Source organism: Mustela putorius, unplaced genomic scaffold (genome assembly GCF_011764305.1).
Source record: "Mustela putorius furo isolate JIRA1106 unplaced genomic scaffold, ASM1176430v1.1 tig00003988_pilon_pilon_pilon, whole genome shotgun sequence".
Taxonomy (NCBI): domain Eukaryota; kingdom Metazoa; phylum Chordata; class Mammalia; order Carnivora; family Mustelidae; genus Mustela; species Mustela putorius.
The window spans coordinates 13,993,610-14,009,754 of NW_025422127.1; the positions used below are offsets into that span (position 1 = coordinate 13,993,610).

A 16,145-nucleotide genomic window follows, 5' to 3' on the forward strand; every position below is an offset into this window, starting at 1 on the left:
TGGGCTGAGCTGAGCCTTGTACTCAGCTGAACAAAACTGGCCCCATGGGACTTCAGACAGCTGGCCAGGGCTTGCTGGAGGCCTGAAGAAATACATGTATATAGTAAGTTATAGTAAGTATACAGAACACATCTTATTTTTATTATAAAAAGTTTAAAAACCACACAAAGCCTAGCTGTCCCAATCCCACCCAGAGCAGCCGCCCTAGCAGGGCCTCTTCCTCTGCTCACACACGAGGCTCCGGGGAAAGCACACCACGGGTCCCATCCACTGGGAAGAAGCTTCGGTCATGTGACTTGAAGGGCGCTCTACCTCTTAGCAGCTGTGTGGCTGGTCAGGAATGTGTCTAACCTCCCCCAAGCTTCTGATCTCTCAAACCAAAAGACTGGCCTGCAGAGATGAAGGGCAGAGGCAAGACAGGTCAGGAACTCAGACCACAGCGCATGGGTCCGCACCACCCACCACCTCACTGACCCTGCAGGGTGAAGACACTTACCACACCTGTTCTTGACAGGACAGGGGTGGGGAGGGGTGAGAGAAAAGGCAAAGGAGGACCCCACCACCCCACCAGCGTGTCGTGAGGAACCTGCCACAGAGAGCCAACCTGCCAGGTCAGGAGAGGGATGATAAGAGGCAGAGGTGCCCGCCTGGGCTCAGGAGTCAGAGGCCGGCTCAGATCCTGGCTGGGCCTCCAACTGGCCAGTGTCCCTGGGCAAGCTATTGACCTCTCCCGGCCTGTCCCCACAAATACATTCCAGAGGTAGTAATGCCTCATGGGACTGTTGTGAGGACTCAGTTCAATCCTGCCTCCCACGTGCAGGCACAGCAGCTGGCTCTCAGGAGGGCTCCTCAAACATTCGTGGTTTTGGCAGAATGATGGAGGGGGCTCCGGGAGGAAGGGAGGATTCCCTCTGGGGAGCAGTGGAGAGGAAAGGGGCAGGAGGAAGGAGGGGCACAGGAGCGGGCGGTGGGAGGAGCCTCAGCAGGGAGGGGCGGTCGGTAACTCAGAGTTGAAGAGGATACAGAATGATACAGCCCCAAGCCCTCCACCCATTCCCCAGGACCCCCAACCCCGGGAGGGCAGCAGGGTAAATGAGGACAGGGATCCAGCTTCCCAGGAGCTAGACCTGCGCTCTGCCCCAGCCACCGCTCGCAAGCACCCAGAGATGTGGGTGTCAGTGGGCCTGGCCCTAATATATCCAGGAAGTGTGTCACAGCAGGTGGGTGTCCACCACCTCCTCTCACCACCCCACCCCAGGGTTGGCCCCAGAGCCACTCAAGGGGCCAAGGAAGTGGTGAAGGGGCTTTGGGCACAGTGCCTGCTGCACAGAAGCCCCTGCAAACAGGTTCTCGAAGGAAGGCAAACCTGGCTCCAGGCTCAGCCTGGCCATGGACTCACTTCCCCCGTCAGGACCTCAGTGCCCCCACTCACACAAACAAAAGGTAGGAAACTGGAGTATTGTTCAGAAATAAAAAGAAATGAGCTATCAAGTGTCTAAAAGACACAGAGAAATCTTACAGGGATCTCACTAAGTGCAAGCCAACCTGCAAGGCTGCCTACACGCTGTATGACCACAACCACGGGACGTTCTGGAAAAGGCAGCAGCACAGACACAGGAGAAGATCATGGAGGCATACATGGAGCGCCGGGCTTTTAGGGCAGTGAAACTGTTCAATACAATACTGTAAGAGTGCACACATGACATGCACATTTGTCAAAACCCACAGAAGGCACACCTGAACAGTGAACTCAAATGTAAACTGGGGACTCCAGTTACAAGCCACGGATCCGTACTGGCTCACCAGCGTGGCTACGACACTGCACCAGGGCAAGACGTCAACAAGAGGAGTAAGCAAGCAGGCAAAGGGAAGACACTCCGTATTTCCTGTTCAATTCTTCTGTAAACCCAACCCTGCTTTAAAGGTAATAATAGTAATAATAACAATAAAGGCATGAGATGGGTGAGGCTATTAGTTTTTGTTTGTTTTTAAGATGAGGAGAGTGAGACTTGCACTTTTTTCTCCCTGGGGCCTTTTTTCCGGATTCTAAAATAAATCAACGGTCACGGAAGTTCTAGAGAGGCAAAAGTACTGAACCAAACTACTTGACTTCACATTAAGTGGGCCTGTCCTGTGAAAATTCAGATCTCAAAGTAGATCCCAGAACTCAGGCATCTTTGCCTAATAGGCCTTGTCATTGAGTCCCATCCAACAGTGATGCACTCCGGACACTGCCTGAACCGATTACTCCCAGGAGCCCAGTGTGCTCTCAACAAAGACTTGCCTTCCCCAGCCCAGTCAGCAGCTCCCACAGACCCCTGACCCTACCCCACCCTGCCAGGACCCAAGGGTGTGCCCACACTGGACCCCCATGCAGCATGAGGCACCAGGGAGGAGGGGCCTCTGGGGTCACACTGTGTTCAGGTAGAAGCCAGGCAGGAGGTCTCAGCTCTAGGGAACAGCCCCCCAGGTCCAGAGCACCAGGGAGCTGCAGGGAACCTACAGGGCTCCTGCAGGCCTCTCTCCACTCTCAGGCCTGTTGTCTCTGGAAAAGGCCTGCCCCTGGCAAGAATGGAGGCTCCAGCATGTGGACAGCTGCCAAGTCACCCGTGCAGGGAACAGGCTGGCCTGGACTTGGACAAGAGGCAGGACGCATCACCTATTCTACCCTGGGTCACCTTTCATAGAAGGTTCCTCTGCCTTGGCGCCCTCCTGCCTGAACAGGGACAGAGACGCAGATTGCAATGCTCTGGAGATTCTAATGGCCCAGAGCCCTCAGACCCTAGGCTGAGGTCACTAACACAGAGGACCCACCCTGACCCAGAAATCTCACCACATGGATTCTCTCTTGCAACAGCCACACGCCTACCCAGTGGCTTACTCTGAGGGCCCAATAATCACCCCACCTCCCATTCCAGAATACTCGGTCATCCAGTTTGGTAACGAGGCCTCGTGAATGGCTGGATCCCAGACTGGGCACAAGCATCCACAAGTTCTGGATGGGGCTGGCCCAGCTTGAGCTGGGGGCCATGAGCAGAAAACCAGGTACTTAGCAAAGCAATAAACCACCTGTACCTCCTATTCGGAAGCATACTCAAGGGCAGGTGCTCAGCCAGGAAAAGAACTTCATAGAAGACCCTGTTCCCTCCTCCTCCTCCTCTCTACTTTCACAAAGGTCATTCCTCAGGTGTTCCCCACCCCTGGAAGAAAGGCCAAGGCTCAGGACACCAAACCCTTCCCTTGCTCTGAGTCCCTCACACCCACTGTCTTCTTGTGGAGATTTCCTACTTAAATGAATTTTCTCCAAAAATGTGTAAATTGTATGTCCAACAGGGACTTGTATCCAGAATACTAAAGAATTCTCAAAATAGAACCATCAAAAAAAAGAAACAGGTGAAAGATTTGGATAGGCGTCTCAGCAAAGAAGTTGTAAAAATGGCAAATAAGCACACACGTGAAAATGTTCAACTAAAACCACAATGAGATGCCACTATACCCCTACTAGAATGTCAAAGACAGAAGCAAGAAGATAGCAGGTGATACCAAGCGCTGCCGAAGATACAGAGCCCCAGAGCTCTCCTGCGTGGCTGGTAGAAATGCAGAGCGGCACGCTTGCGCAGAAAGCTAGGCACGTACGTCTTAACCCACCATACATATACCACCATGTGACCCCACGATCCCACTCCTTGCTCTTTATCCAAGAGAAATGAAAGCCTGTATTTACACAGAAACCCATACATCAATGTTCACAGCAGCTTTATTCAAAATCAACAAAGCCTAGAGACAGCCTAAAGGCCTTCCATCAGTGATGGGGTAAGCACACGGCAGGATCTCTGCATGATGGACTACTATGCAGCAATAAAACGGAACAAGCTACTCTTAATCTCAGGAAGCAAACTGAGGGCTGCTGGGGAGTGGCGGGGAGGGATGGGGTGGCTGGGTGATGGACATTGAGGAGGGTGTGTGCTATGCTATGGTGAGCACTGGGAACTGTGTAACCCTGACAATTCACAGACCTGTACCCCTGAAACAAATAATACATTTCATGGTAATAAAAAAAAGGAACAAGATACTGATGCCCAGAATTGGATGAACCAAGGCACCACGCTGAGTGAAACACGGAGACACCACAGCTACACACTGTATGAGTCCACCTGATATTCTTGAAAAGGCACAATGACAAGAGTGGGTAGATCTGTGTTGTCAGGGGACGGGCATGGGGTGGGGACAGGGGGATGGGGACAGACGGACAGATAACAAAGGGGTGTCAGCATGAGGGACTCTTTGGGGGAGAGGGAGCCATTCTGTATCTTGACTGTGCTGGGGGATACCCAACACTTTGCATTTGTCAAAACCCACAGAACTGTACACCAGCAAAAGTAAATTTTACTCTATGTGAATTTAAAGATAAGTTTTTTTAAAAAGTCCTCCTCATTTTGCCCAGAAGACCTGACTCAAATCTACTTCACTCCTAAAGCTTAGTTATCTCCCTTCCCCTAATTTTATGTCCATGACTCTGAAATCACCATTTTTCTTATCTTCTCACCTGTATCTCTTTCTCTGTTTCTCCCCCTGCCACCTCTTGCTCCCGCTCACACACACTTGCTCTTGTGAGCGCACACGCACACGCAGAGCTGTCGAAACCCTACCCATCCTTCAAAACCAGCTCAAGTGCCTCCTCCTCTGAGAAGCCTTCCCTGACCCCTCCCAGCCCCATCGAATGAATCACGTTTTCCAGACATCCCCTCAGCACTAGTTTGGGCGTCTAACCGGCCCTTCTTTACTCTCGCAGGTCTTCAGTGTCTCAGACTGTCTCCCCTGCTGGACTGAAAGCCCCTGGAGGACAGGGACCAGGTCTTCTGTTCCACGCTTCTACCGCTGCCACCTGGCACAGTGTGAGGCACACAGTGGGTGTTCTGTGACCCCTGTGGAGTGGCTGAGGGCAGGTACAGGCGGAGGGGGCCAATGCCAACATAGGCATGCTGGCAGAGCTGGGGCTGGCAGAGCTCTGAGGAGGGTATCAGAAGCCACTGATAGAGCTCTGCTTCCTCTCTTGCATAAGCAGCACGACTATTGCTTAAACCTCCAAGTGCTGGAAGTGACCTCACCCCCATTCCAACATGACATCATGCAGTTTACGATGGAGCATTTCGGAGGATGCTTTTGCCTCTTCCGTGCCACCCAGCACAGTTCCAAGCCTCAAGCAGGACACACCTGTTGCTGGATTGGAACATGTCTTATCATAGGGATGCTGACATTTCTTCTCACTTCCAGAAGGCAGGCCTCCTTTTCAGCAACAGTAGATTAGGCCCATCTGATCTGAAGGCAATTTCATTACATAGAACTACGGGCTAGAGGCATGGCCTACCTAACACAGGGACACTCCAGGACTTTCTTCCCAGCATATCCCTGGCCTCTTCCTCTTACAAACTTAGCCTGTCAAGAGATTAAGGACCATTTATGGGTCATTTATTTGATGGACACTTACACAGATAGTGTTTAGTATGTGCCAGGTTAAAAAACTAAGCTTATTGCAAATATTAGCTAATTTAATCTTCACATTAACCATATGAAGTTGGTTCTATAATAATACTGGCAGAGGGGGAGAGTAAGACACAGTGCCGATGAGAACTTGCCCAAGGCCCCATAGCTTGATAACTGGCAGAAAAGGGATTCAAACCCAGGCAGGCTGGCTGTAAATCTGTGCTGCCCAAACACCTGCCACCACCCACATATGGTCACTGAGCCCTTGAAAAGCAGCTGGTCCAAACTGAGATATGTTGTTAAGTGTAAAACGCACACCTGATTCCCAACACTTTGTACAAAAAAAATACAAACTATCTCATTAATTTTTTTTTACTATCAATAGCATATTTAAACTATAATATTTAAGACAGTTGTTTGATATGTTATCAAAATTCATTTTACTGGGGTGCCTGGGTGGCTCAGTGGGTTAAGCCTTCGGCTCAGGTCATGATCTCAGGGTCCTGGGATGGAGTCCCGCATCGGGCTCTCTGCTCAGCGGGGAGCCTGCTTCCCTCCCTCTCTCTCTCTCTGCCTGCCTCTCCATCTACTTGTGATCTCTCTGTCAAATAAATAAATAAAATCTTTAAAAAAAAATTCATTTTACCAATTTCTTTTTTTTTTTTTTTAAGATTTTCTTTCTTTAGTTGACAGAGAGAGAGAGAGAGAGAGAGAGCACTAGCAGGGGGAGTGGCAGGCAGAGGGAGAAGCAGGACTCCATCCCAAGACCCTGGGATCATGACCTCAGCTGAGGGCAGATGCTTAACAGACTAAGCCACCCAGGCATCCCTTCTTTTTACATTTTTTAATTATTTTAAAGTGTGGAACCCATTTATTTTTAATAGTGGGGAGCATTTTTTTAAAAGATTTTATTTATTTACTTACCAGAGAGAGTGTGAGCGAGCACAAGCATGGGGAGCAGCAGAGTAAGAGGGAGAAGCAGGCTCTCTGCTGAGCAGGGGCTTGATCCCAGGACCTTGCAATCATGACCTGCCAAAGGCAGTTGCTTAAATGACTGAAGCACCCAGGCGTCCCTCCTTTTACTTCTTAAAAGTGGCTCCTAGAGAACTTAAAATTACTTATCTGGCTTACATTATATTTCTTTTTTCCTTTTTTTTTTTTTAAGATTTTATTTATTTATTTGAGAGAGAGATCACAAGTAGGCAGAGAGGCAGGTAGAGAGGGGGAAGGGAAGCAGGCTCCCTGCTGAGCAGAGAGCCCGATGTGGGGCTCAATCCTAGGACGCTGGGATCATGACCTGAGCCAAAGGCAGAAGCTTAACCCACTGAGCCACCCAAGCGCCCCTTTTCTCCTTTTTCTGAAGATTTTATTTATTCATCTGAGACAGATAAAGCATGAGAAGGGGGAGAGGCAGTGGGAGAGGGAGAAGAAAACACCCCACTAAACCAGCAGTCCGACTCAGGACTTGATTCCAAGACCTGGAGATCATGACCGGAGCCAAAGCAGATGCTCAACCTTCCAAGCCATCCAGGCGCCCCTACACTATATTTCTACTAGGCAGTATGGCTCTGGAGTGTGTGCTTGTGGCCACTACCCACCTTCCCCTGACCCAGCCTCACACCTGCTCATTCAGCTGGTGCGTGATGGGAGCCAGGCAGGAGCTCCCACAGCTACCCAAGCCAGAGTCTCCTCCAACTCCTCAGACACGGCCACTACCCACCCCACAGTCTCTAGCCTTGCCTCCAGCTCCTGTTAGTTTATCTTTACCTCCTCCCAGCAGGAATCCCAAAAGCACAAGGTGGGAAAATCCCTCCCTCATAGCCTAGGGCAAGCCCCACCTGCTGCCCAGGGCCACATGGAGGCAGCAGAAGCCCTTGAGGCACTATTTCCTACCCACTAGGGAAACCTCTCCTCCAAAGCAGCTACAGCAAGCTCTATGCATATCATCCTGAATCATGAATTCCCATGTGGGCCATGCTGTGCCACGGAGTGAAACGGTCATACAGACCTGAACAGCCTTGCTGCAAGGAGGGCCTTCCCTCTGGCCCTGAGATATGACAGCACCCTGAGGGCAGGACAGGTTCCAGGTTCCACCCCCCCCCCATCGCCCCTCTACTAAGACACTGACAGTATCCACAAGCTCAGTACTTAACAGGTCAGGATGTACTCACCCCCAAAACCAGACGTGACTTCCAATGTGGCCAGAGCACACCAGAGTTTCCCAGACTAGGGTTCTTGACGCAGACCCCGCCACCCCACTGGCCCACACAGGCCCCGGGTTTAACAGGGCAGTCGGAAGAGTCGGTTTGACCTGGGTTCAAACTCCAACCCCAGAATTAATCTCTGTGTAATTTTCCTCCTCTTCTGTAGAGGTTAAAAAACAAAACAAAATCAAACCAGCAAACCCTATCTCACGGGGCTGCCATGAAAATTAAACACAGTGATACAGGCAGAAATGTCTAGAACTGGCACCTGATATGCACTTAATAAATGCTCGTTTCCCTTCCCCTTCCTTCATCAGCCAAAGTCCCAAGTTTTTCTCCCCAAGAATTGATAGTAAGTTCCTATTCTGTACATACTTAAATGCACGATTTTATATTTAAATCTTTTTGAGAGAACTATACAGATTTAACATTACTCAATGTCAAGTAATTTTTTAATGGCTAAAAATTGAACACAACTTACAAAAACATTTAATATGGGATGCCTGGATGGTTCAGTCAGTTAAGCGTTCCCCTTTGGCTCAGATCATGATCTCAGGATCCTGGGATCAAGTCCTGCATCAGGCTCCTTTTTCAGCGAGGAGCCCACTTCTCTCTCTGCCTGCTGCTACCCGTTTGTGCGCTGCCGTATAAATAAATAAGATCTTTTTAAAAAGCGGGGAGGGGGGGTGCCTGCATGGCTCAGTTGGTTAAACGTTCACCTTTGGTTCAGGTCATGATCTCAGGTTCCTGGGATTGAGCCCCAAATGGGGTTCCCTGCTCACTGCGGAGCCTGTTTCTCCCTCTCCCTTTGCCACGCCCCCTGCATATACTTAAAAAAATTTAAAAATTTAAAAATTAAAAAGCAATTCAATTCTTAAAAAAAAAAGTTTGGTAGTGTGCAGTTAAAGAAATTAACGTGTATTCATATAAGGTAATATTATCCAGATCCTTATAATTATGCCTTTAAATTACTTTTTATGATACGGGATATTACTTACTATATAGTATTCAGGAAGAAAAAAACAGGATAGAATAGCATTCCAATTATATAATATATATCAATTTATTTGCATAAACACAAATTTGGAGGGATATATGCCAAAATATTAACCATGCTCATCCTTGAGTTGTGGCATTACGTACCTTTTTTCCTTCTTTAATTTACAAATTTTTCTACAATGAGCATATATTAATCTTAACAGAAAAAAATGGTTTTTCATCTCCTGTTTCTGCTTAATCTCAGCATTTAGACAATTAAGATGATTGGTTCCGTCCTCCTTGCTTGCTTGCTTGCTGTCCTAGACACCCACAGAACTGACCGAGGACAAAGCCAAAATGAGAGCCTCATGGCCTATCACTGGAGACCTCCACCTCCCCCCTCACCCCCCCACAACGGCAACATGAGCTCAATATGAGCAGCCAGCGTGGCCCTTCCACCAGCTATAAATGCACATCACTGCTGCAGCAGCCCAAACCTATTCATTTCTCTTGGACCCAAGAAAAATCACGAGACTCCATGTCCTTTCTAAGCATTCCGCCAACCTCAACTAGATGACGTTTCCAAGACTTGGTGGGGTGACCGTGTCGGTGAGCAGTTCTCTCAATGCCATTTTGGAGTCCCTTCGTCAATAAGAAGCTTACCAGCCTGCCATTTCCAGTTCTTGCCCACATAAAGGAAAAATGGTAACAGCAGTTATCATTGTGCCCCTGGCTCCTCCCCAGATCCTAGAGGGAGTCTCTGCTTAATGCCTGCGGTGGCTAGCAGGACCCCCAAACCTGATGTGTAAGAACCCAGCCACCGGGACTCACAAAAGGCAAGTTGGTGCAGTGTCTCCCTTCTCCCAAAGCCCACTCCTTCTCCTGAGCCCTCTCACCAAGTCTGCTCGCTCTTCCTTCACAGAGAGAAAGGCAACAGAAGTGTGCTCTGCCTCCCAGAATCATCCACCACATGCTTCAAGCAGGAATCTCCCCCTGCCTGTCCTGGTTATCTTGTGCTCTGACTGTAGCTTAAAAAAAAAAAAAAAAAAAATCCCTTTACGTTCTTGTCCAGCTGACCCAGGCCTGTCGCCTCCCTACCCAGAGCTCTGCCTACTGAACAAATTGCCTCCCTCGGCAACTATTACTCAAGGCTCAAAGCCAAGACGGAGATCAGCCAGAAAGAAACAAAACTAGCCTTTTATCCTAGCCAGGACAATTCACGAAGACCTCTCAAGGGCTTGAAGGGCAGGGGACTTCGTGGTTCTGGCAGGAGTGAGCCTGGTATACGCGGACGCTGGCAAACACCACAGTACCTTTGCTGGTAAGGCATAAAGCAGACCGCTCTGCCAAATACTGGGCTCTAAGCAGCTCTGGTTTCACTCTAAGTAAAGGCCCCCCTGGGAAGGAGAGGCCCACCCTATGTGTCATCAGCCCTCCCCAGTGCCCTTTGCACTGCCCCCAACACCCTGCCTTTCCTTTCGGGGCCGGATATGCAATCTCATCTCACAGGAGGGTCACCCTGCCTTAGCACAGCTCCCATTTCCTGCCTCTGGTGACTCCTCTGAAGTCTATTGTTCCCGTGAAGTTTGGGTCAAAGGAAGCCAGGTCCCCACCCATGGGGGCCCGCCCACCCTCAGCACAGTGATGGAGCGGGCCGGTCCTCCTGCCTTTCCAGAGGCCTGCCTGTGTTAAAGACAGGAGGATGTGGGCACCCATCTTAGGGACTGGAGTTCCAGTGGAAATGTTCCCAAAGATCCAGTTGCTATCAGCTGAAGGCTCCAGGACCCTATCACCCAGGAGGTGATTAGAATCCCCTTAATATCTAAATAGAAAAACCGAAAGCAAGGGGAGAACTGTCATTTCAGAAGAGGTCACGGCAAAGCTGGAATTAGAACACAGAGTTGGAGACCGCACTGCCCAGGGACAAAGCCCTGCCCCCACCTCCACCTGGGCCCCTGAGCTGGCTAAACCCCTGGGGGGGAAGGAGGGGGGCACCAGAGAGCAGCTGTTCAGCTCCAATTTCAGAGCTTTAAAAGGGAGCTGTCTTCCCAACCCCTGCCAACAAAGGGTCATGGGGGGCAAAGCCAGACAAGCAAGGTAAAGCCACCCTCACAAGCCCTGAATTTCCCACTGCCCCCAGACTGACCTCAACTACAGGAAAGGCCATGAAGCAAAGCTGGTGACCCCTGTCCTCCACTTGCACTGAGGAGGAGAGGAGCCGCTGATTAGGCAACAGGTACCGCTCTGTGCCGGTCACCAGTGCAAGACTCCAGAATGGAAGTCGAGGGAGGTTGCGACATTTGCATCCCGGGAGATCTAGAAAGATAGGGAAACCCTTCTCCACCTGGCCAAGTAACGTACAAACCAGTGAGGCAAACGGAGGGTGCATTTAAGTATCCCCAGAGGACCCCTTCCCAAGTCGGCATTCTCAGATTCTATAGTTCTGTGCTTTCTGCTGAGACAAAAGGGAGTATTTCTGCCTCCCATCTGAGCCACAAGACGGGAGACCAAGCCAGACAGCTCCAGCCCCCACACCTATCAGATGAAGGGGGCTGGCAGGGGGCCTGGGTGGGGGGGTCTGAGCATTAGGATCCACAGAGAAGACAGAATGTGAAGTGAGAACAGAATGGACTCTAGTCCCAGTTCTGTCATTCACTGGTTGTGCTATCTTAAGCAAGTTACTGACCTGCTAGTTTCCCTGTCTTCAAAGATTTTTATTTATTTGTCAGAGTGAGAGAGAGAGAGAGAGAGAGCAAGCACGCACAAGCAGGGGGAGCGGCAGGCAGAGGGAGAAGCAGGACTCCATCCCAGGACCCCGGGATCATGACCTGAGCCCAAGGCAGATACTTAACTGCCTGAGCCACCCAGGAGTTTCCTTGTCTTTTAAAATGAGGGAGTTAGATGCTAACATCAGATTGTCCAATAACATTCAACAGGTTCACCCTGGGGGGACAAGGCAAAACTGGAGTTAGAGCAAAGGAGTTGCAGACCCTGTGCTCCCCAGGACAAAGCCCTGCCTCCACCTCCACCTGGGCTACCAGCTACCCTGGTTCCTAAGGATGAAGAATATCAGACAGGGTCTGGCCTATGGCAAAGGCTCAATTCCTGTTTGCTAAGTAAAAACAAATGAACAGGTCAGGGTTTGTCAAAGAGTGTTCAGAGAAGTTCTTAGGAAAAAAAGAGGTTCCATGCCGAAATATGCTTAGGAAATACCGGCTACCGAGTCTAGAATGGGACATACAGTATGCTGGGTAGTTGGCAAACACCCAATTTTCACAACAAATGCTTGAGATGGATATTAATTACCCCCCTCCCATATTACTCATCAGGAAACTAGCCTGAGGGCCTTAACAACTGTCAACTGACTGTTGGGATTTGCACCCCAGTATGTCCAGCCCCAAATCTGTATCTTTTCTATCCCATCAATGCTGCCCTGAGACCCGATGCCTTCAAAGCTCTAGGTGCACACCTGGTCTAAGCAGGTGAGGTGACTCTCACTGAATCATCTGCACCGCCCCCCTGGCTGGTGGGGGGGAGCATGAAGGAGCAGCTAGCAGCCACCACCCCTCTGAGAGTGTTGTGTTTCTTCCTTCCAAGAGTCCTCGACATTACCCATCACCTTGTTGTGGGAATGAAGAAAGAACTCTGTACCCCATCTGCCAGTGCCCCCCTACCAACACCATCACATACTATGTCACTTCTGCCAATCTTCGGGACAGCCAGAGAGCCGGACAGACTCCCTCCCTGCCCAGTTTCTGCCTCTAATTTCAAATGATTTAAAAAAAAAAAAAAAAAAAACCAAATGGAGAAAGAACAACAACAACAGAAAAGCAAAACAGAAAGGAAGAGATGGGGACACCAAAGACACGCAGAAGTGTCTTCCCGCAGGTCCACTAACAAACGAGAGGCAGCCCTTCCCTTCCCTCCCCTGCCGGGCACTAAAGCATGCGCACAGTTCCTCCCTTTCCTTCCCACCGCAAAGTGTAAAGAATTAGGATTCTCTCATTTGACTGCTGGGTAGCTAGCTCCAAGGACAGTGGACCAGCAGAAAAAAAGTTCAGGCTGGTATACACCCATTCTCTTTGTCCTCAGGGCCAACTTGAAAAGCGCTGGCCACACACCTCTCAAGATTCAAGACAGTTCCGGAAACATCTCCACTTCTATCAACAGCCCATCCCATCACCGCTAGACAAAGATCTCAGTTTCCTTTAGTCTTCTCCCACCTTGCTCTCTGGATTGTTTCAGGCAAGAACAGAACCCACTTGCCCTCAGAAAGACAGCTGCCTGGAGAAGGCAGGTGTGAACGGCTTCCTTCCAGCTCTGTCCAGTCCAGGGCGAATGGAGCCTGGGGACCACACACTCCAGCAACCACAGTGCAATTATCCCTGTACACATGCGACAGAGACACGGTCTCTTGCCCATGGTCATGCAGGCAGGAAAAACAGTCCTGCAGAACCAACATCCTCCAGAGAAATACACGTACATACAGACGTGGCACTGCACAGGAACTTAGAGACACTCAGACTTTCAGACAGCACTCTTCTCGAGTGGAAACACACTCACGTTCAACACAAACAAATACGCCTACTGGCACCGTCACATACACCCAAAGCTCGGGAGAGGGGACAGTCGGGCGGTCGCATGAACGCATCAGACAGCCACTGTGTGTGACCGGAATCCCCTTTCCACACAATTGCAGGGAGCCTGTGTCCCTGGGAAAGGCGCGCGCAGGGTCTGGGAGCTCTCCTCCCTCGGGCTGGTCCCCACCGTGGAGTACAACAGGATTCTCCAGCCCCGGGGAGCAGGGGACCCTCCGGAGGGCTTTCCTCCACTTGCGCAAAGAAAGCCTCGGCATTCACACCAGCCCACCCACTACCTTCAGGACTCGCTCTCCCAAGTCAGAAAAGGGCCCGGCAGAAACGAGGCAGGGGTGCTGGGGGCCTTCGGCTTCCGGCACCCCCCTCGCGCGAAGCCCCTCTCGTCCACCACCCTCGGGCCGGCCCCAGCCCGAGGTCCGCGCCGCCTCCACGTGCCGGGCGAGCTCCCCACGCCCCGCCCGATGCCAGCCCTCCGGCCAGGTCCTCGAGCGCCCGCGCCACAGCCTTACCAGTCCCAGGGTGTGGGAAGGTGGGGCCGAGGCGCTAAGCCTGCTCCGCGGGGTCCCCCGCGCGCGCCAACTCGTCGCCGCGGCTCCGCTGAGCTGCCGGGGGCGGCGACGGCACTGCGGGACGACAGAGGGCAGCGCGCCGAGCCCCGCGGCGGCTCGGGGGACCACCGGCCCGGCGGGGAGAAGGGAGAGCGGGCGGGCGGCCGGAGCCCTCCCGCCGGGGGCTGGCACGCCAAGCCGAGCGGAGCGGAACGGAACGGAGCGGAGCGCGCCGAGGGAGGAGTTTTCCCAGAATGGGACTGACGGGAAAGCACGGGAGCTCCCTATTCCTGGAGGAGTGAGTCAACCGGCTAGAGGAAGGCAGCTCGGGAGCCAGCGGCGGAAGGGAGGGCAGCGGGGGCGCCGGCCGGGCCGAGAGGTCCGGGGCGGGAAGGGCGACGGGGGAAGAAAAGAGCGGCGGCGCACGCGGCCCTGGGGCCGGCGCGCTGCGGGGGGGCGGCGCGCGCGGCGGGGCGGGCGCCACTCACCTGGGGGACGCGGCCGCGGGCGGCGGGAGCCGGGAGCTCGGGCCCTGCCCGCCCCCTGGCCTGGAGTTTGAAAGGAGGACGCCCGGAATGTGCGGAATGAGGGCTGGAATGAGATGCGCTTCGCTGAGGGAGGGAGGGAGCCGGAGGGAGGGGCTGCCCTGCCCCGGGCCCCTCGGGGAGGAGACGGGGCGGCAGGGGGAGGGGGCGGCCAGGCGGGGGCGGGGGCGGGGCCGGCGGGGGAGGGGAGGCGCGCGCGCGGCGGGGCTGCAGGATGGCGGCGGGGCGGCTCGGACCCCTCGGCTTGGACGCTGCCTCCGCCGCTCCCCGGCGCCCGGACTTTCCCTTGGATCCCCCGGCCGCGACTCTCTTCCTCGTCCCGGAGCCTCCGGGTTCCGGCCTGTCCTGGCCCAGTCTCCGACTGCCTTTCCCAGGAGCTGAAAGCCTTCCTCATAACCGGGTTGCGGGAGGGGGGGGGCTCCTGTGAGTGGCCCTGCCACGCTCGGCGTCCCGGCCGCCGCCGCTCCGCACAAGTCCCTGGGAGGCCGGGGAAGGGGCGGGCGCCCAGCGCGCAGGAAGGGCTGCTCCCTTCCCCGCGGCTCCCACCGAAGGACACTCGCTCCGGGGAACCAGGAAGCAGGAACTCCCGGGCTCTGGTCCCAGATCCGCCGCCCGTGCCCCCCACGCGTGCCCTCCCCGGCGTTGGTCCTTTCGGTCGTTATCGTCTGTCTCTACCACGAGTGTAAAACTCATGGGGAGAGGACCCTCGGTGTGAAGTCCGTGTGGCACGGGGAGACACCTCTTGGGCTCAGTAACTCAATGACTATTTATCCGACATATATTGGGTGTCACCCAGATGCTGTGAAAACAAAAATGAAAATAAGACCTCAAAGAGCTTAGCTTTAGCTGGGAACAATCCGTACGTAGAAGAGCATTGCCACAGGTGGGGATCTGGGTTTGAAACGAACGTGCCAGTCAGTTTAGTCTGGTTGGGCAGAGGGGTGCTGGAAACTCGCTGGGCTCCTTCTCAGAAGTGCTGAGAACACTTTGGCTCAAAGCAGCGTGTTATCGCAGACTTCTCTGTCTTTCTCTTTGCTGGGAGGCTGAAACCAAAAGACTTTTGGCTTTTTCCAAAAATCAGATCCAACCCTGAGGGAACATTATCACTTCACCTTGCATCTCGTTGGTAGTCCAGATCTTATCTCCGTAAGCGAACAGAAACTTCTTTGAAGACAGAGTCAGTGTCTGATTAATCTTATCTTTCACCCCCACCAGCTTGGTGCCCGGGAAAGATAAGCACTTAATCAATGCTGAATAAATAGGAAACCAAAAAAACCACCACAGAGGAGATTGAAAAGAAAGTACTATAGATGCCAAAATTGTTTCCAAGAGAGAAGTGCTCCAAAGGTGTTTGGAGGGATGACAGCATCGCTGGATGAAGGATCCCATCTCATAAGGTGAATATTTTGAAGGAAGCAGCTCAGGTTTGATTACATAAATTCTGGTATGTTTAGTCAATAATGAGTCACATCAGGGCTCGGTCACACCTCACATACATGAAAAGACTGCAGGGCAGTATATAGGCACCTAAGGAAGTACAGACTGTAAACACTGGCTATCTAATGCAATAATTATTTGCTGAGTGTCTCTTTGACTTTGAGCACCAAGCTAAGTGCAAGGGATAGGTCCCCACCCTCAAGAAGTTCGCAGTCTAGGTGTGAGGACAGTCATACTGAGCTCAAAGGGAACCTGAGGGAAAGAACAACGAATTCCCAGTTACAGAGGCGACATTTGCCAGCTCTTGAAGGATAAACAAGAACTTAAGAGGGCAGAAGAGCCACAAAAATA

At 52.2% G+C, this 16,145-nt stretch overlaps 1 protein-coding gene across 4 annotated transcripts in view; it reads right to left on the bottom strand.

Annotated features, from left to right (window-relative positions):
* Positions 1-10,969, bottom strand: part of TEAD4 (TEA domain transcription factor 4) — a 64,062-nt gene extending 53,093 nt beyond the window's left edge. The window contains exon 1 of one of the 4 annotated variants that reach the window (XM_045071689.1): positions 9,563-9,688. In XM_045071689.1, the coding sequence (XP_044927624.1) occupies positions 9,563-9,638 (76 nt within the window). In that variant the 5' untranslated portion in view covers positions 9,639-9,688. Of the gene's footprint in view, positions 1-9,562 lie in introns of all 4 variants that reach the window. The other 3 variants (XM_045071692.1, XM_045071690.1, XM_045071691.1) reach the window with 3 other exon arrangements.
* Positions 10,970-16,145: the final 5,176 nt, after the last annotated feature.